The 21118-nt window shown below is 43.6% G+C and overlaps 1 protein-coding gene across 3 annotated transcripts in view; it reads right to left on the bottom strand.

Moving 5' to 3' along the window:
- The window catches only part of ST3GAL3 (ST3 beta-galactoside alpha-2,3-sialyltransferase 3), a 150423-nt gene that overhangs the window by 91676 nt on the left and 37629 nt on the right, over positions 1 to 21118 (bottom strand). For 2 of the 3 annotated variants that reach the window (XM_006762621.2, XM_015563191.1), the window contains exon 2: positions 15963 to 16010. The exons of the other annotated variant lie outside the window; for it this stretch is intronic. In XM_006762621.2, coding sequence (XP_006762684.1) covers positions 15963 to 16010 — 48 coding nt within the window. The remainder of the gene's footprint in view (positions 1 to 15962; positions 16011 to 21118) is intronic. 3 annotated transcript variants of the gene reach the window in all.

Raw genomic sequence — 21118 nt, 5'->3', positions numbered from 1 at the left:
ATAACTGCCTTCCTGTTTAAATGTAGGGCTTGAAACTTAAATTTAGAAAACCACAAAACCGGACCCCTGGAAAAGTAAGAGGGTCAGAAGTAATCTCTGCTTTCTCTAAGCTCTAAGCACAATTTTTGCTCAATCAGCACATTAACTATGGGGAGAAGATGTGGCAGCCAAGAGGTTCTCAAATCCATGTCAATGATTCTCTTCATAACAATCACAGGGCATTGATAGATCTGCCTTGGCTAGTGGGGCTCAGCTGGCTGGGCATCGTCCCATGCACTGAAAGGTTGCTGGTTCGATTCCCAGTCAGTCTGGGTTGTAGGCTCGATCCCCGATAGGGGGTGTGCAGGAGGCAGCTGATAGGTGTTTCACTCTCACACTGATGTTTCTCTCTCTCCCTCTCCCTTCCTCTCTCTCTAAACATAAATTTAAAAATCAATAAAAAAGAATTGATATATCTGATTACATAAGAAATAGGAAATTTAAAATAAAATCCAAAAACAAATTGATGTTTGTAAGAAATGATAAATTAATATTTTATTTAATTCTTTATGTCTTGCCTCATTTGAAAATGAAGTTGAAGTAGCTTTTAAAAAAACAACTGTATGAAGTACAGGTTTTGAAAAGAATAAATAAGGGAACCAAAACATTAATAAGCACAGGAAAAATAATAAAATGCAGCCAGGACAAAAATACCCAAAGTGGATATGCTAAGGTCCTCTGAGCTTGCCAGAGGAGGATTAAAGACCTGTTCCCCCAGATTTCTCACAGCTAAAACGAAATGCAAAGAATTGATATAAATGGCTTACAGTGTCCACAAATAAACCTGGAGAGTCAGTTATTTCTGATACTAAGACTTGAAGGAATCCCGCTGTGTCCCTAAAAATATTTGTAGACGGAAAATACAGGAAGTGTCACAGAACTGTTTCTTATAACTTTGTTCAATGATTGCAGTGTGTGTGTGTGTGCGTGTGTGTGTGTGTGTGTATAGAATGGCTTCCCCAAAATAAGGATTCTATGAATGCAGTTCTCAGCTGGCCTAGCTTCATATGAGGATACAACAGACCAAACAACTACATGGAAAAGACTAGGCAGCAAGGCCTCCGAGGAACTCAGACTTCAGTAAGCAATGAATGACCAAGACAGGAAAGTCCCACACACTGGCAAGTCCCTCCCCGGAGTCATTCTGCAACCCGGGTTAAGGCCACACTTGGGTGCTTTCATAAGCAGCTAAGCTGTGGTGAGAGAATAATTCCTCTTCTTAAAACTGAAGATACCGACTAGGACACATAACTCAACAGAAGGCCTGCCTCCCAAGAGCACAGACTTGGGCAAATGAAATCCTTTCCTCAAGATAATTCTGGTTTTGCTCTAAATCAGATAAATGGATTAGAGGCTTAGCTCAATAATAATCAGAACTTAAACTAAACTAAAAACAAAAGGAGGTTTCAATTGAAAAACGAAACTAAAAGCAAAATTTGCAAAAAGTTAGTTTCCAAAGTTTAACAGTCTCAACAATCCTGTTGTATCATTCCCTGGAAAAGAAAACTTCATTAACTTGCCAAACACCTGCCGCTTTTCCCCTAGGTAGTCATAAGCTTGTGGCAACTGTCCTGCTATTGTTCCTCAGACCCGAGCGTTGAGTCTCTTGGACCCACTGGATGTAGGATGAATCCACACTTCGGCTGATTCCTTCCAGAAAGGCCAGAGAATGTTTTCTCCCTGTTGCAAACTCAAATGTCAGGGGCCAAGGAAGAACATGAGATAAACAAGGGAAGCTGGAGAATGTAATACCATCCCATAGCAGCTCACATTATTTATTTTGGTTGAATTAAAAACAAATTGTTGAAATGTCTTATTTTTAACCACATATTTTCTGTATGGTAATCATATTGGTGGTTTAGTTTGCCATGGCATCTTAAGTTGTGTTTTAGACAGACACACACACACACACACACACACACACACACACACTAATTGTGAAGTGTTCTTACGTGTTTAATATGCATTCTTTTTAAAAAAATATATTTTATTGATTTTTCACAGAGAGGAATAGAGAGTTAGAAACATCGATGAGAGAGAAACATCAATCAGCTGCCTCCTGCATCCAAGGTACACGCTCTTGACCGGAATCGAACCTGGGACCCTCGAGTCCGCAGGCCGACGCTCTATCCACTGAGCCAAACCGGTCAGGGCTAATATGCGTTCTTAAAGAAATTATGTCCCCTCCTGTTTTCTCTGTTTTGTTAAGAGACATGATGACCAGAAATATTTCATTTATTCTTTAATTGAAGAAAAGGTTTCTGTGAGGCTCAATGATGATAAATGGGAACTGACACTGGCTTCAGCCAAGAGGGAAGGGCGTCCATCTGGAGACCGCACGCCTTGTCTAAGGGGCAGCCTCCGCCAGCTCCAGCTAACAGTGGACTGTGCCAGGCAGTGACGCGGGCCCAGCAATGCCACATCTTCTGATTTTTTTCAAAGCCAAGAATCTGGATCTTTTAAGATAAAATCTCTCTGTTTGTAAATATTGGCAACAGATGTGGGGGGAATTAAAAAGATTACGAGGCTGGGAATATGTGCACGGACAGAACACAGCCAGCAGGCTAACGACTGACAAACTCTGTCCTAGGCGGGCAGCTCACCAGGGCTGGAAGCACTTCTCTTTTGTGGCTGCACACAGTACCTGGTCAGTAAATACCTGCTGACTGTTATCAGGATTATTTGGTCACAATGTTCATAAAACAAAATCCAATTACTCTACCCAAATGCCAAAAAGAAAAGTTTCAGCCAAGCCTGTAGAACGGTAAGTTTCAGACACTACAGTGGGGTGCTAGACTAAGATGCAAATTTTCAAAGGAAATATCTGAATACTTGTTATACAATTCCAAAGGCCCTCCCCACATCAAGTATAAAAGTAACTGGTTGTGAGGTTAAGGGAGAAAGGAATTGAAGACTTTTCTTTGGAGAGCGCAGTATTATGAACACCAGCTCTCTTAAGGGGTAGAATGGGTAGTACATACATGTGTCAGCCAAGCCTGGTGAGGGGAGCAGAACATAACCACTGAAGAAAGGGGACACCATGGACTACCAGCTGCCTGGCTTCTACCTGACAAGTGTAAAGGCCACGAGACAGCTGACGGCGAAGGAGCAAGCTGCACTGGGACTGGCCTGCACTACCAGAATTGGCTGCAGAAAGGGATGCAGGAATGAGCTAGTGGGGTTGTTTTAGGTCCTTTTCAAAAGGTCTGCCCAGTGGGTTGATAGGTCTTCAGTAACAGGGGAAGACACAGGGAGTCCCAGGAGCTGCAGAAGGAGTGAGTGAAAGGCTTTGGTGCATGCATTACCCACATTGGGAACTGCAGAGGGGAGGTCCCAACTTGGAGGGGGGTCTCCAAAATGCCTACAAGAACACCCCACAGGAAAGCCAGCTCAGAGAGTGCCAACACTACCTTATGTCTTTTCTGCTCACAGTCTCCTTCCCTTCCCCACCAATTCCAAAGAGGCCAGAAACAGTAGCCAGCAATGGGGGCGGAGAAAGACAAGCAGAGTACACCCTTTTCCGGGGTCAGGCACCACTGGTACTAAGCCAGTGATGGTGAACCTATGACACGCATGTCAGATGTGACACGCGAACTCATTTTTTTGGTTGATTTTTCTTTGTTAAATGGCATTTAAATATATAAAATAAATATCAAAAATATAAGTCTTGCCCTGGCCGGCTTGGCTCAGTGGATTGAGCGTCAACCTGCAGACTGAAGGGTCCCGGGCTCGATTCCGGCCAAGGGCACATGCCTGGGTTGCGGGCTCGATCCCCAGTAGGGGGCGTGCAGGAGGCAGCCGATTAATGATTCTCTCTCATCGTTGATGTTTCTATCTCTCTCTCCTATTCTCTTCCTCTGTGAAATCAATAAAGAAATATATTTTTAAAAAATAAGTCGTTGTTTTACTATGGTTGCAAATATCAAAAAATTTCTATATGTGACACAGCACCAGAGTTAAGTTAGGATTTTTCAAAATGCTGACACGCTGAGCTCAAAAGGTTCGCCATCACTGTACTAAGCCCTAATGCGAGGAGGGGAAGTTACTATAACTGAATAAATTGAAAGCTCTATTACAAATGTCTGGATACACTAATTTTGGACATGGTGACTCAATGTGACCATGGTATTCTTATTACCTCAAAGGTAACAGAAATTCTCTGGACTTCCTACACTGAAAACAGTTTAAGGGGACAGATGGAGACAAAGTGAAGTTGTCTGTGCTTTATCCCCTAACGCTTCCACATTCAATATACGAGTAGTGGTTGCATTAACTTAGGCAAATAGGACAATTTAATAGTTCATACAGCCAAAGTGTGGGAAGGGCCAGGTGCAGAGGGCGCAGGGATGACTAAGAGTGACTAGAATGCTGTTGCCGGGATTTATTCTGTCTGTTCCCTCCCGTGGTTCTTTCCCTGACTTCCAGTCGTTTCCTCACACAGATGCACTGATCAGCTGAGCCCTTACATTCCAGTTTGGAATTACACATTTCTCAGACTCTGACTCGTGTTTCTCCTCCAGGGGACTAGAAGGTCTACTGAGGCATCATCACTAACACTGTGCTTGCCGTGTTAAAGGAGTGGTGAATGAACACCTTCCCTGTTAGGCCAAGAGCTCCGTATCTGTGCCCATCACCAAATGTTTAGAACTTAATGGAGTTCTGCCGTTAGCTGCTCATGAGTCTGTAGTGCACATCTATCGTTTATGCCCTCTTTTTAGAAATAAGCCCCTTAAATTTCTTTCAGGGAACAGCTCTTCTATCATTGCTGGCAAGTGGTGAGACTGTCCCTGGGTTTTCCCTACTCAAAGTGTAGATGCTTGGCAAACGCTAGGTTGGTTGGACTCTTTCTGAAGCTGAGTGACACCTGGGGGAAAACAGTGTGCTGAAGAGACGGACCATTTGTTGCCATCTAGATTCCTGGCACTGCCCTTCATGTCCTTTTTGAGGGCCAGCTGTTAGGCTTTTAATTTGACTCTGTGGGTACCCACGTCTTTCCAGTAAATTACTTTTTCTTTTTCTTTTTTAAGTTAGCCAGGGTCAGTTTCTGTTGCTTACAACCAAACAATCCTAACTTCATATGTTCTCTGTTTCTCCAGCACCTAATTAGGGTCTGGTACAGAGTTGGTGTGCCGTAAATGTGCTGGATAAATGGGAAAATAAACGGAGTAACCAAATGACCAAAGGAGCCTAACAAGGAGCCGTTACAAAGTCCTGGATTCTCTGTCTCCCTCTCGCTGTACTGTGAGGGGCAATGTTAGCGGTGCAGCAGTGGCGGCAGCGGTAGCTGCTTCTCCTCACTAGTCTGATCACCTTGTACACGAGTGTTTCCCTGGCTCTGGCCATTCTTGGCTTTTACTTTGTGGTTCCCCCCCAACTTTTTTTTTTTTTTTAGTTTCAGAGAGGAAGGGAGAGAGAGAGAAACATCAGTGAGAGAGAATCATTGATTGGCTGCCTCCTGCATGCCCCCTACTGGGGATCAAGCTCAGAACCAGGCATGTACCCTTGACTGGAATCAAACCCAGGCCCCTTCAGTCCACAGGCTGACGCTCTATCCACTGAGCCAAACCAGCTAGGGCTGTGGTTCCCTTTCGATGACTCCAAATTTTCCACAGTAATTCCCTCCCATCTATATATATAAAACCCTAAGCGGCCGATCGAGCAGATGATGTGCACCGACCACCAGGGGGGAGACGCTCAGTGCAGGAGCTGCCCCGTGGTGGTCAGTGTGCTCCCAGGCGGGAGCGCTGCTCAGCTGACCAATGGATGCCAGACTCCGGGCTCATGGCTAGAGATTACAGCTGCAGTGGCACGAGCCTCTCCCGCCTCCAGGGCAGCGCTACTGAGCAGTGGCAGCAAAGGCGGGCACAACTGGGCCGGGATGAGTGGGAGCTGCGCCCAGCCTGGGCTCGGGCTCCTCCCCGGCCACCTGCAGCTTCCCGCACTGCTACATCCCTCAGGGGGGATGTTAGACCAGCCTGATCCCCGCAGGGATGCAAGAGGGCACAGGCCAGGCTGAGGGACCCCACCAGTGCACAAATTCGTGCACTGGGCCTCTGGTCATTTATAAAAGACTAAAATTTAACTTCCTCCACCAAGGCCTTAGAGCAGCAGTTCTCAACCGGTGGGTCGCGACCCCTTTGGGGATCCAACAACCCTTTCACAGGGGTCGCCTAAGACCATTGGAAAACACATATATAATTACATATTGTTTTTGTGATTAATCACTATGCTTTAATTATGTTCAATTTGTAACAATGAAATTTGGGGTCACCACAACATGAGGAACTGTATTAAAGGGTCGCGGCATTAGGAAGGTTGAGAACCACTGCTTTAGGGTCTCCTGTGTAACCAGCAATTGCCCCATCTCCAACACAGCAGGGATCTTACCTGACAAGCACTCTACTCTCATATTCATAGGCTGTTACTGAACATGCCACATGGTCATAGCTGTTACTGATGGTCTAATCTGTGCAGTTCCTCACGGAGTCCCCAGCCAGAGGAAAGTGGAAGTATAATCTTACATGCAAACTATAGCAGAAGCGATCAGGAAGGCCCAGGCATGCTGCTCTGCGAGTACAGGTACACAGCTTCTTACTGTTGGGTTTGGGCAAGACTGTGGATCCCACAGCATCTCACTGTGTACAAATGTGTTCTTTTTTTAAATACATATATTTTATTGATTTTTCACAGAGAGGAAGGGAGAGGGATAGAGAGTTAGAAACATTGATGAGAGAGAAGCATCAATCAGCTGCCTCCTGCACACCTCCTACTGGGGATGTACCCGCAACCAAGGTACATGCCCTTGACCGGAATCGAACCTGGGACCCTTTGGTCCCCAGCCCGATGCTCTATCCAGTGAGCCAAGCCGGCTAGGGCTACAAATGTGTTCTTGATGTGAGTTCAGCTTATCCAATGGAAATGCTAGTTTGAGTGTATCAACTCTCAGGGACAATTCACCTCTGGGGAAGCTGGCAGTCAAGCCCAGGTCTCGCTGGCAGTCCACTGATCCCAAATCCGTGGTAAGAACAGAAGACTCTGGGACTCCCAGGTCAGCCTGGCACAGTGTGCACCAATGTGCACTTACGCTCTCCCAGCAGTTTAAGTCTCTGAGGGGACACTACTCCCAGGTGCCAACTCAGCAAGTCTGCAGCCACGCAGTGAAGGAGAGATGTTTAGTCTGGTGGTTTAGACTTCCTGTCTCAGCCAGGCTGGAAAGCCCAGCATTACCCGAACCCCTGAGTGAGGAGCACGTGTGCCCTTTGCCTGTCTCCAGGTGGGAAGGGCATCAATGATGCAAATCTCTGCTCTCCTCCAGTCAGACCTGTGAATGCATAAAATGCTCCTTCAGACACCTAAAGCCTTTGAAATTAATCATTAACTCTCCCATTGCCATTTCGAGGGATAAACTGGTGTTCTACCTCATGTAAACTCCTAGGACAGTGGTTCTCAACCTTCCTAATGCCACGACCCTTTAATACAGTTCCTCATGTTGTGGTGACCCCCAACCATAAAATTATTTTCGTTGCTACTTCATAACTGTAATTTTGCTACTATTATGAATCGTAATGTAAATATCTGATATGCAGGATGTATTTTCATTGTTACAAATTGAACATAATTAAAGCATAGTGATTAATCACAAAAACAGTATGTAATTATATATGTGTTTTCTGAAGGTCTTAGGCGACCCCTGTGAATGGGTCGTTGGACCCACAAAGGGGTCGTGACCCACAGGTTGAGAACCACTGTCCTAGGAGGTTCAGAAATTGGACATAAACAAAAGGAGGCCATGCACTAAAGTGTGTATGCACCTAATAATGAACTTCTCTGTATATAAGGCAAAATTAACAGAATCACAAGAAGAAATGCACAATGGGTCTCCTGTCATCACAATGGAAACACATACACCACTAAAAAAACAGGCTCACCGTCAGTGAGAATTTAGAAGATTTGAACAATTAATAAATGTGAGCTAACTGATACAGAGTACCTTACGTCCAACAAGTACAGAATGAACAATCTTTTCAAAAAAAAAAAAGAATGAACAATCTTTTCAAGCATATATGAAAAGTGACATTTTCATATGAACATTTATGAACACTGACCACCTGTGAGGCATAAAACCTGACATACAAATTTATGAATATTGAAATAAACTCCTTTTTATTCAACATTTAATATATTCCGTAAAACTTTGTATTGCATTTTGCTCATAATTCTACAATGTAAAGAAAATTAGAAATGTTTTCACAATGCCCTATTTAGATAGCCTAAGTCCCCTACTGCTTACGTCAGCATGGTGTAAAATGTTACCACTTTCTACCTTATGCTCTCATGTGTCAACAGCGGGGAGCACCGTAACAGTGAGATCCTATTCCAGGATGAAAGGAGACCCTGAAGGTTCCCTGAGCCCAGTGTCCTATTCTAGGCTCACCTTCATGCCACTGAGTCCCAAAATGGAATTTCAGGGACTACATGTGTCCATCATGAGCCAACAGTGCTACTGGCAATTTTGTTCCCCAGTGATCTACTTCCTTTTTTTTTGTGTTCTAAAGAACCACCATAAATTCCCATCACCGAGCTTTTGCACAAAACAGGTGCTTACTAAATAACTACTGCTGTTGACAACAATGCGTATTTCCCACGAAGACCAGTTTGAAGACTCTTGCTGAGGTCTATGAAGTTAGTGTATGGGCTAAAAATATGGACTTCGTTCTCTCAGAAAACGGCAGTGCTTCGCATTGGCGTACACAAAGCCAGGAAGGCAGGAGAGGCCACTGGGCAGGAGCAGCTCTGCCGCCAGATTTTCTCGAAAAGGGTGTCTGGCTCCAACCTCCGAGCTATGATGAATTGCTAAGTGCAAAGGGCACAGGGCAAAAGAATGAGGACCGATCTTAACCAAAATAGGTCCCTCATTTCTGAAGAAATGGCACTGCACAGTCTCTAATGAAAGTCATGAGCTATATTAAACTTAAGGAATATACGTCATGGTTTGGGTGGAGGAGGAAGCTGGCGACAGTTACAAATGGACTGTTAGACAGGCCAGACAAAGGGAAAAACTGTTCAGTATATGGTGTAGTCAGGACCTCCGCCTACACTCCCAATTTACTCCTATAACCCTGTGAGGTAGGTATTATCTCCATTTTACAGATGAGGAAACAGAATTAGAGAGAGGAAATAACACGTTCGATATTCCCAACCAATAAGTGGACTAGCTGGGATGTTGCCGATCCAGCCCAGGTCTGACTCTGAAGCATCTTCATGTTATGCCACACTGACACTCAGAGGGGAAAAAAAAGGAGACCCTCATATTAGAAGAGCAGCTGCCATGGGAGCCATCACCTACTATTTACCTCCCACCCTGCACCCCAGGGTGGTGTCACAAGGCCCTCGTCCTGCCCACGCATGAATTGTGGGAGTCCACAGAGGCCTGAGAGGGGCTGGCCAAAGTGCAAACAGCTCCCACATCATCCCAAGTCAGGGAAATAAATCATAACATAGGATCAATTAATCAAAGACAAACTGAAATAGGGAAAGCAGTTTTATAAAATAAGCACAGAAAAATCCGCTGACCTAGACTAAATTAACTGACCTAGTAAATAACTTGGAGGTTCACAAGCTGAAACCCAGCCTCAAATGGATGGATGTTGGCACGGGGGAAGGGAGAGGCCTAGCACGAAGCTCCTGGTAAGCCCGGGTGCCCTATGACTGGGAGCCCTCCCTCCAAGCACAGCACAGCTCTTCTGCAGGGTGACACTGCTGGGCCAATGGACAGTGGAAGGGAGAAGCCCATCCTGGTGAAGGCAAAATGGTCATGCACCAATTTCCCCTCTATCCTGAGAGAACAGCAGCTGTTTAGAGCTGGACATGCAGTGAATTCAATTCGATTCACGATTATCAAGTGTGTCCAGACCACGCCAGGGCATCCTGCAGGAGAATTATGAGGAAGAGCATGCCAAAAGAACAGCCGGGCCCTGCACGGTGTGGCTCAGCTGGTTGGAACTTCACCCCATACACTGAAAGGTCTTGGGTTCAATTCTCAGCCAGGGCACACACCTAGGTGCAGGTTTGGTCCCCAGTTGGGGTGAATACGAGAGGCAGCCAATTGATGTTTCTCTCTCTCTGTCTCTCTCTCTCTCTAAAAAGAAATAATAAAAAAAAAATCAATAAACATATCCTCACGTGAGGATTAAACAACAACAAACAGCTGGGTCAGGAAATAGTTTGTACCTTAAACTTTATGGAGCTTGCCCCCTAGCAGGTAGGTAAGTATAAATAACCACCAAGCAATTAATACATAAAATAAGACAGTGTCCCTCTCCCCAGCCGTGTCTCACTGCAGAAGAGCTGTGCTGTGCTTGGAGGGAGGGCTCCTCGTCATAGGGGACCCGGGCTTACCAGGAACTTCTTGCTAGGCCTCTCCCTTCCCCCATGCCAACATCCAAACAAAAATAATTTTATTTTTCCCAGCTGTAGGAGTAACATGCTCACTGCAAAAATCAAAATGCAAAAAATGTACAAAGAATAAAGTGAAACCCTTATCTAAAGTTAATTGCTACAAACGTTTTGGTGAACATATTCCCAAAAATCTCTTTCTAAAAATACACGTATAAAGGTGCATATATAATTTTACTTACATGTGGCCTCAATACACATGGTTTTTTCCTGTTTTGTTCACTCAACAATACCCTCTTCTGTGTCAATAAATATAAAATTGCATCGTTTTCAATGGCCCCGTAGTATTCCACTACATGGATGTGCTATTATTTATGTAATCCTTTTTATTCATTAAACAATGGACATTATTTTTCTATTCTTCATTCAACAAATATTTACCGAGTATCTATTATGTACTAGTACTGTTTTAAGTACCAGGAACACCGCGATGAACAAGATAGGCAAGGTCCCTGGCCGAATGAAGCCTACACCTTGGGAGGGAAGAATGACAGTAATAGGAAATAAACAGATAACTTAAAGGAAGGATGAGGGCTGAGAAGGATATAAAGAGCTCCCTTCTCAGAGAAGGTCTAGGTGTCAAGAAAGCAGACGACTTCAGACAAAGTGGTCTGGGAAGGCCTTCCTACAGAGGTGACATTTGAACAGAAACCTGAGAGTCAGGCAAAGCAGGAGATCTGAGCGTTCTGGGTAGAGGAGAGAGTAACTACAAAGGCCCCAAGGCAGGAAGAGACCCAGCATAGTCACGGGATAGCAGGGGTGCCAATGTGGTCTGAGGTCAGTAGGGGCTAACAGACTAACGCAGAGAGAAACTGGAGTAGGAGCCAGCAACGAGGGAGGGCCCTGTATGTCACAGTTTGGGTTTATTTTAAGGGAACCATGGAGTCACTGGAGAGATTCCAGAGTGAACAAGAGATGATCTGATTTACATTTTTAAAAGATCACTCTGGCTACAATGTGGAGAATGGACTGCTGGGAGGCAACAAGTGGAACACAGAGAGACCAACCAATTAGATGTTCACTTGTCATGATGGTAACTGAGACAGTGGTGCCCGAAGGAAGTGGCTGCACAAGGACACACTGTGAAGATTTTAAAAAGCAGAAAGGGGCGAGGAAGAGGAACAACCAAGAGATTCCTAGGTCGTGGCTTCAGGAGTTGGGTCAATAAGAAAAAAATGGGAAAGGAACAAGTGTCAACATACAGATACTACACAATTCATTAGATTTATACATAAGTATTCTGGTTTGGGGGGGGGGATACTGTACAGTTTCTTTAATTTTTGATTTTTAGTTGTTCATTGCTAGTATATAGAAATAGAATTAATTTTCTTGTGTTTGGGCTTTGTATCCTGTCATCTTGCTAAACTCAGTTATTAGTTCTAGGAGGTTGTTGGGTGTGTTTTTAGATTTCTTGCATTTTCTATGTAGACAATCATGTCACCTATGAGGAGGGTTAATGTTATTTCTTTCTTTCCAATAATGTATTCTTTTCATTTCTTTTGTACTGATGAGGACTTTCAGCAGTGGCTCCTGACCTTAGGGGGAGGGCAGGTTTTTTTTACCATTAAATATGACGTCTGCTGTAGGCTTTTCGTAGAGGCCCTACATCAGGTTGAGGAAGTTCCCTCCTAAGCTTGCTGAGAGTTTTTTGTGTTGTTTTTTTTTAAGTATATGCTTGTCAGATGCTTTTTCTTGACCAATCAACGTGACCATTTGTTTCTGTTCTGACAGTTAATAAGTTAGATCACATTGACTGGGTTTTTTTTTTTTTTTTTAATGTTAAAGCTTTCATTCCCAGGATAAACCCCATTTGGGCAACAAATTTGGGAAGTTTTTAGCCATTATTTCACTGAGTATTTCTTCTATACAGCACTCTTTCTTTTGGGGAGTCCAATGACTCAGATGGTAAACCTTCTGGTACTGTCCCACAAGTCCCTAGGGCTCTGCTCAACTTTTTAAATCTTTTTGTTGTTGTTCAGATTGGTTATTTCTATTGCTTTATTTTCAAGTTCACTGATGCTTTCCTCTGTCATCTCCATTTTGTTGTTGAGTCTATTCAGTTGAATTTTAAAAATTTTGGTTACTGTATTTTTTTCTTATATCTCTATTTGGTTCTTCTTTATTTTCTTTTTTATTGACTTTTTTTAAAATTTTTGGCTAACACTCTGCTTTCCCATTCATCTCAACAGTGTTTGCCCTGAGTTTTGGGAGCATTTTTATAAAAGCTACTTTAAAGTCTTTGTCTGCTTATTCCAACATCTGTATCATTTCAGCACTGGCATCTCGATTGTCTTTCCCATGCAAGTTGAGATTTTTCCTGGTTCTTCATATGACGATTAATTTTTGATGTTTTGAATATTATGTTATGCAACCTGCGGTCTTGTTTAAATCCGGTGGAGAATGTTATTTTTTGTTTTACCAGACAATCAACCAACCTGGTTGGATTTAGGTGGCAAGCTCTGAGCAGCCTTCTATGGGTTTTGGTTTCAATACCAGTTCCATTTTCACAATCTATTCAGGTGTATATTCTGTATGCACCACCATCGTCCACTCTGGGTCTCAGGCCACTCTGGGTCTAAGGTCAGTTCTCGAAGTCTTTGTTAGGTTGGTTAGAATCAAACACACTCTTTGGAATCACACGCACAGCTCAGGGGTCGGCGTGAAAGTTCACCAACAACTTCATGGAGTTGCTTTCCTGATAACCTCCCTCTGTTTCTTCCTGTACTTTCCAATTCATTGGGCTTCCCCTTCCCAGTCCTCTGGCCAGAAAGCTGGGATTTTCGTTACCATATTCTGCCACCTGTATTATTCCTGAATTATACCCAAATCTGGGGCCAAGCAGCAAGAAGGCAGAGCGAGAAAAAAGCAAACAGATTTCATGCCACCCTCTTAAGATTACAGCTCCTTTAATTAGAGAGAAAGGTTTCCCTCTCTGCTTTAGATGCTTGAAGACCCCATGGCTGCCACTGGCACTTCCACCACCACCGTGGGACTGCCTGGGAACTAGGGCATGAGAGAACAGAGCAAAAAACAACCCTTGGGCCCGGCTGGTATGGTTCAGTGGTTGAGCATATACCTATGAACCAGGAGGTCGGGGTTTGATCCTGGGTCAGGGCACAAGCCTGGGTTGCAGGAGGCAGCTGGTCAATGATTCTCTCTCATCATTAATGTTTTTCTCTCTCTCCTCCTCCTTTCCTCTCTGAAAGCAATAAAAAAATATATATATATTTTTAAAAAAACAAAAAAACCCTGGGATTTTCCCCTCTGTTCGTGCGTTAGAATCCCTTTCTTGCCCCACAGTCATAGCTAGAGGTCTTCTGGAATTCTCTCTGTGCCCTGGTGTCCACTGCTGGGTTTTGGGCTTTCTCAAGTCCATGACATGCACCCCCAGCACCCCATGCACAGAGATCCCATGACATGGGATCCAGAAGAAAAATGACAAATTCACTGCCAGTGTCTTTTCCCTCAATTTATCTGCTCCTATTTATACTTGAGAGTCCTCAAATAGCTGCTAAATGCTTTATGTCTAGGCCTTTAGCTGCACTCAATGACAGAGATAGATTCTTACATACGTATCTTGACCATATATCCTGGTGTGGATATAAGCATCATCCATTCTAGGAGAGAAACTGCCAGGTCATGGGGTATATTCAAATTTAGCTAGTCTTTTCCAAAGTGGTTGTAACCAATTCACCCTCTGGACAGTAGAAACTCAGTTTTCACTGTACCACATCGCTACCAACACTGGAACATCAAGCCTTTTAAGTTGTGCCATTTTGGTGTATGTGTCATAGTATCGCACTGTAATTCTAATTTGCATTCCCCTACATACTAACTCAAACACCTTTTCATAGGTCTATTGGCGATGTGGATTCCTCTTTTGTGAAGTGCCTATTCGTTCTTTTACTTGTTTCTCTACTGCACTGTTTCTTTATTCCTACTGATTTGTTGTAGTTCTCTATTCTGGAAACAAGCCCTTGATTGGTTATTTGTGCTGTAAATACCTTTTTTCACTCTAGATTGCCTTTTCACCCTTAATAGATCTTTCAATTAAGAGAATTTCTTAACTCTAATGTAATAAAATTGATTAATCTTTCCTATATGAATAAAACCACTATCTGCCCACTTTGTCTTAAAGTGACTTCTCCTGTCTCAGCATTTTGACCGGGGACACCTCAAGCATTATCAGGCCGGAGACTGCAAGATGGCAAAGGAGAGCCGGGCCAGTGTTGCTCAGTGGTTGAGCATCGACCCATGAACCACGAGCTCACTGGTTCGAGTCCCAGTAGGGGATGCGCAGGAGGGAGCCAATTGACTATGTTTCTCTCTCATCGATGTTTCCATCTCTCTATCCCTCTCCCTTTCTCTTTCCTAAAATCAATATAAACATGTTAAAAAAAAAAAAAAAGATGGCAAAGGAGAGAGAACAGGCTCCAGAGCTGGACAGAGATCAGTCCAGATCACCTCTTTCAGCATTAGTTTCTTATCTGTACCTAAAGCTATATTGTCTACCTTGCAAGATGTGTGTAAAGCATTCAGCACACTGTTGGCTTACAGGAGGTCCTCAGGAAACAGTGGTAGCTGTGACCATATTCTCTGCCACAACTGCCTGAACCTCCTGGCTGCTTTGTGAAACATCTATCTACTGCATTCAAGGATTAACTGTTCTCAGTAGGCCAGCAAAGTCACCCTGTTATTTGCAAGCAGCCCCCACACCATCTTCAACTAAAAAACACAGGCTTAATGCAGAGAGGCTTTTCTGACAAAGTAATGTCATTCCAGGGCTCCCACAGGGACACAACGGCAGCAAGCGGAAGAATCAAAGTAGCCTCTTTTGCTCACTGCCGACAGCACAGTCGTGTGAAAGCCAAGCCCAAAGGAGCCTGGGTGACTTGGTGTCAAAGGGGCAGGTGTGCCGATCTGTGCGTGCTGCTCCGTAGATACAGAGAAGAGTGGGAGTGTGCCGGCCTGCATGAGTTTTGGCATGAGTGCAAGAAAGGAAAAGTGCATGACAGAGTGCACCTCCTGGAGGGTGTGCGCAGAAGTGTGCAGGGAGGTGTGTGTCCTCAGGAAGCTGCGATGCTCTCACCAGCCTGGCATTCTGCTGGAGGCCCTGATGGTTATCTACTCCAGCATACCCAGAGCTTGGCATCTCTCAGCGCTCTCTGCCCAACTCTCTGTGACAGAAATCATACCTTTGTATAGAAACCCGGACCATTCTGAGTGAGGGAAGAGCACTCCTACAAACTCTGCAGTGCACACTTTTAAAGCCACTAGGAAAGTCTTCTGGGTGTTGTATCCCACTCTGCTTCCCAGACCACGTCTCCCTAGAAAGGCTCCTGAGACTTCCCCACGATTCTGAGATATTCCACTGCCCACCCCCAGGCACCCCCCACCTCTTTAGGCTCCACTTCAAATGTGGTCAGTGTTGAGTGCTGAAAGGGTGACAGAAGGGAAGGAACTGGTACCTGAGCCTAGAGTTTGTCCAGCGGAGTCAAAGGATAGAACCACTGAATCTGCAACACAAGAGGACAAGTTCATTTCTTTCTCCTTCTCACAGTAAGAAAGCAAGCTCCCATTGGCTCTGCCCAAACCCTCCCCAAGGGAAATCAACTGGAACGGGATCCAGCTGCACAGACGGCCGCCACAGGTCCATGCCCACCCGACCACTGGGCCCGGAGGCCCTGCTGAGCCCCGCCCAAGCCTCCTGCCACGGGGAGGAACATCTCAGGGCAGAGACAGGCCCCGAGTTCTTCAGAGGCGTTTTCTGCCAGATTAGGGACAGACAGATTTACTTCTTTTTCTTTCTCCTAGTGAAAATAACTTTTCAAAAAGCAAAAGAAAACTTCCCTCCTGCATCTAGTTAGACACTAACATTTCCCTGTGAATTTTCCCTTTCTTTTCTTAGCCATACACCCAATTGTTTATTATTTCTTTTCTCCAAAAGGCTTAACGTGGCCTATAGGAATTTATAGTACACAATGGAATTTAAAAAATGAAGTCAAAGAAAGGAAAAACATTAAGTAATTGGGAAATGTTAGTGCACAAAATGCATGCCATGAGGACCTATACAAACCCGATAGCTAGAATCCAGGAGGCTGAGCTCCCAAACAGCCAAGGAGAACACAAACACTTACAAGATTCAGTGCCCACATTCATTCATTCACTCACTGTTCAGGAAATATTTATTGGGCATCTACGATGTGCAAGATACTATACTTTGAGATGCAGCAGCAAGCAAAAAAAGCGCGGTCTCTACCCTCATGGATCTACCTGTCATCAGTCTAGAAGAGAAAAAAAGTTACCAAACAACAAATCACTCAACTAAAAACTAATTAGGCAAAAAGGGAAAGAATGCTGTGAAAGTTTCTGTCTGCAACCAGACCTAGTTTAGAAGGAGAATGGATGTTGGTTAGAAAGAAGTGACACTTGAACTAACAGCTGAAGGAGAAGTAAGGGTTGAACCGAACAAGAATGGAACGGGGCACTGCAGGCTGAGAGAATGTCCCTTGTGGAGAACTGGAGCAAGATGTAACAGGGTGCTTCAGAGCAACTGAATGACCAAAACATAAAAGCAAATACTCTACAGTGATCACAAAGAAGTTCCTCTCCTGGGTTTTAACTAAGGGAGATGAAACATGATGTCAAAGCCTGTGTCTTTTACAACATTCCTAGAATAATAAGTAATTGTGAATCTTGAATGGCTGTTTCTTATAGCATGAACCAATAGAAATGATGGCATAAAGCCAGTGTACAGTTCAATAAAAACAATTAAAAGGGACACCAAGATCATTTAAGGCCCAGGACCACTCAGAGACTCCAGACTTAAAAGAGATCATACTCAAATGGTTCACTCACTAAGAAAGAATGCCAGTTGAATGGATATAGGACCAGTGTCTATAGCCAATCCCCCACCCCTGTATTATTCTTCAGATCTCAATTAGTATGACATTTTCTCTGAGTGCACATGGACATATGACACGATAGTTACCATAACTGTAAATAACATCTCTCCCCACTGCTGGACTCTAAGCCCCATTAGGACAGACACTGTATTTGCTTTTTTCACTGCTACGTTACCAGGGTGAGATCTGGCACTCAGTAACTACTGTCGAGTAACAATCCTAGATAAGTGAATGAACCACATATCCTTCAGGCAATCTTTCACACCCCCCCCCCCCCCCCCCCCCCCACCAAGTGTTTACGAAGAACTGGGTGGCAGAGAACTAGAGGGTATGCTTTTTATAATAATCCAGAGGCAGATATTCTGTATTGCTAGTTAAGGGCAGATCCATAGGCTTTGAAACCCACATCTTTTTACAAAACTGTGGAAGCACAATTAGGACACTTAGCTGAATAGATAGGTGACCATCATATGAGAGACCATCAACCTCTAACTCTTACAAATTCTACTTCTTTATCACCGTTTCTCACATCTGTCTCCTCGTAATGCTACTGCTGCTTCAGAAAAGAAGCCCCTGAGTCTCCCCCCGCCGTCACTCTCTCTGAGTTTTATTAAGGTATAATTTACATACTCTAACGTTCACTCATTTTAAGTGTACAATTCAGTGATTTTCAGAAAGTTTACAGAGCTGTGCAACCATCACCACATGAAGATTGAGAATATTTCCTTCACTCTAAAAAGCTCCCTGTGCCCATTCACAGTCACGCCTTGCTCCCCCACCTCTAGCTTCAAGCAACCACTCATTTTCTTACCGTCTCTATAGATTTGCTTCTAGACATCTGCCTATTTTTTGCTGGGCCTGTTCTGATAGCCTCCTAACCACACACCTACCTTCAATTAGCCCACTTCCATCGTCCTTTATACCGATGCATGATTTTCTAAAAGTATACCTGACTGTGTCTTTGCTTTTGATTAAAATGCTTCGGTGGTTCCCTATAGCCTATACAAAAAGTCCAAGCTCTAACATTCAAGTTCTTCACTATCTTGCCTCATGTGCTACCTCTAATACGTATACCTCATGTTCTAGATATGCCAAACTAATTCCATTTCCCCGAAGAGATGTGTACCTCCTATTTTCTACATGGGACATACTGTTCTGTTCACATGGGAAAACAACACCCTATGTTTCCAATATGACCCAACTCAACCATCCCTCATCTGGAAGCCTCCGCTGATCAATTCTGCGCATTCTCTTCTCTAGGCTATCACTGCGCTGCTATTATGGCATTATTATATGGTGTCATAATCCTTGTTTACTTCTCTGTTTTCTCTCATTAAACTGCAAGTTCCCTGAGGACAGGCATTGTCTGTTCATTTTGAGGCTTTGATGCCTAGCTCAGTGACTAACACACAGAAAGTAGTCAATATATCTATTAAACAAAGGGGTAAACTAGTAAATGCCCTTGCTTTCTTTCAAAGGTGATATCATCTGAGTGATATTTCACAGGTTGGGGGGAAATCCATGATGCATATAAATCCTCATTCAATTCAAGTCAACCTTGAACTGGCCTCATCCTAGGAAGGAGCAAACATTCCCACAAATCAGTGCGGGGGGCGGGGGGGGTAAGACAAGTGCCCAAGGAACTTTCTAGGTGAGAGATCACATTCACCAGAAGATTAGGAAAGGCTTTCTGAGGAGCCCACTGCCCAGATTAACAATAAAAACAGCATCTCAAATTTTTATTGCACTTGACAAGTATTTTTCCAATGGTATTTTATCCACTTTGTGCTCAGGAGCAGTCATGAAATAACGTCTTAAACTTTTTCCATCTAAACATAAAGAAAAAAGGCTAAAAGTTAACTAACAGACTAAAACTTACCTAAGACTAAAAGAAAAAAAAATGTTAACAATGTTAGCAAATACTAAGAATTATAGGTGGTGTTTATTCTCTGTATTCTTGAAATTTTTCTACAGTAAACATGCATTAGTGATATCATCAGGGAAAAAAGTTAAGAAGAGAACTCTAATCCAGCTCTAGGTTTTTAACCTCTGATCTCTGGCATCCTGCAGAGGGATGGAAGGTTCTTGTCACCTTCACTGTGCAGCTCTTCTGCTTAGTTCCTGAGGCATCCTTGTTTCATGCCACTTACATATACCTCAGCTACATCAATTCCTAAATACCCTGAGCTTTTCAGAAATTCTTCCCTCCTTCCCACAAAATCATCAAGTGCCTATTACGTGCCAGCGTGCCTCATTTTATTGTGCTATTTATTGATCAGAGAGAGAGAGAGAGAGAGAGAGAAACATCAATGTGAGAGAGAAACACTGGTCAGTTGTTACACTCCCGACTGGGGGTGGAACCCAGAAGCTAGGCACGCACCCTGACCTGGAATCGAATCCACCTTTTGGTGTATGGGATGATGCTCTAATTAGCTGAGCTGCTCAGCAAGGGCTATTGTGTTTTTCTACAAATTGAAGGCAAGTCCCTCCATCAGCAAAATGATTACAACTTGCTTTATTGTGATATTCTTCACTGCAGTGGTTTGGAGCCAAACCTGCCATATCTTCGAGGTATGCCTGCACTAGAGATAGGGAGCCAAGTAAGAGACAGTTGTTGCCTTCCAGCCAAGGAAGACAGACGAGTTAATATCCACTTAAAATAAAGTGTGACATGGGAATGCAAACACCAAGCGGATGAAAAGTCAGAGTTTTCACAAATATCATTCCCAGTGGCAGTGGGTTGTGTCTTTAAACTGCAAAAGATGCAAATAAGAGAGTAGAAATTTCTGAAGGAAGTTTGTGACATATTCCTGTTTTGTGTAAGTTTTGGTGTCACTTTGAGCATTAAAGCCACAGACTTGAGAATTCGTTTGGCCGATTATTATTTGTGTTTATTCTAAAGGATGTAAGATCACTTTAGTTATAAACCACTTTGACAACAAAAGAGAGAATTCAGTATTCAACAAGGTGAGAAGTTCAATGTTTGCAAGAAACAGAGCAAGAATAATAATAATAATCAGAGTTCTCAGGCTAACGAATATGTCGTTTTCATTCAAGCAGCCCGGGCTCCAGCTGTTCCTGGTTCACAGGCCAGAGGTGGCCACGTGGTGTGTTAACAGGTGACCGAAGAGAATTCCAGACCAAAGTCCAACAGAGCATTGCTGCATATGGCTTTGTCCAATGAGGAAACCTAGCATTTACTGGAAATCTTTTATTATGGTCAGATGTTTCCTGAGTCTGGTTTCTGAAGATAAAAGGAACATAAAGAAAGTATGAAGAATGGGGCTCAGTCTTTCCAGTCATTGGAGAGGCTTGCAAAGCTCCAATTATGCAGTGAACAAGCTCCATTTTCAGATCCCACCTGTCATGGTATACATTCAACACGTATATTATGCTAACTACCATGTCTATGTCTTAGAGATGCAAGCATTTTCAAAAACTCCCCTTAAGTAGCCAACAGGCAAAATAAAAGCACATGTAAAGCTAAGCTTTCTATAGTTAACAACACTGTATTGTACACTTGAAATCTGTTAAGAGAGATCTTAAATGTTCTTGCCACCATATACACACACACACAAAGGTAACGATGTAAGGTGATGGATGTGCTAACTAACCTTATTGTGGTAATGTAATCATTTTACTATATACCTCAAATTTTTGAGGCCCGGTGCACAAAAATTTGTGCACTCGTGGGGGAGGAAAGGTCTCTCAGCCCGGCC

Source organism: Myotis davidii, unplaced genomic scaffold, assembly GCF_000327345.1.
Source record: "Myotis davidii unplaced genomic scaffold, ASM32734v1 scaffold458, whole genome shotgun sequence".
NCBI classification, from domain to species: Eukaryota; Metazoa; Chordata; class Mammalia; order Chiroptera; family Vespertilionidae; genus Myotis; species Myotis davidii.
The sequence above is the reverse complement of the archived record's forward strand: the minus strand, read 5'-3'. Positions and strand labels throughout refer to the sequence as shown.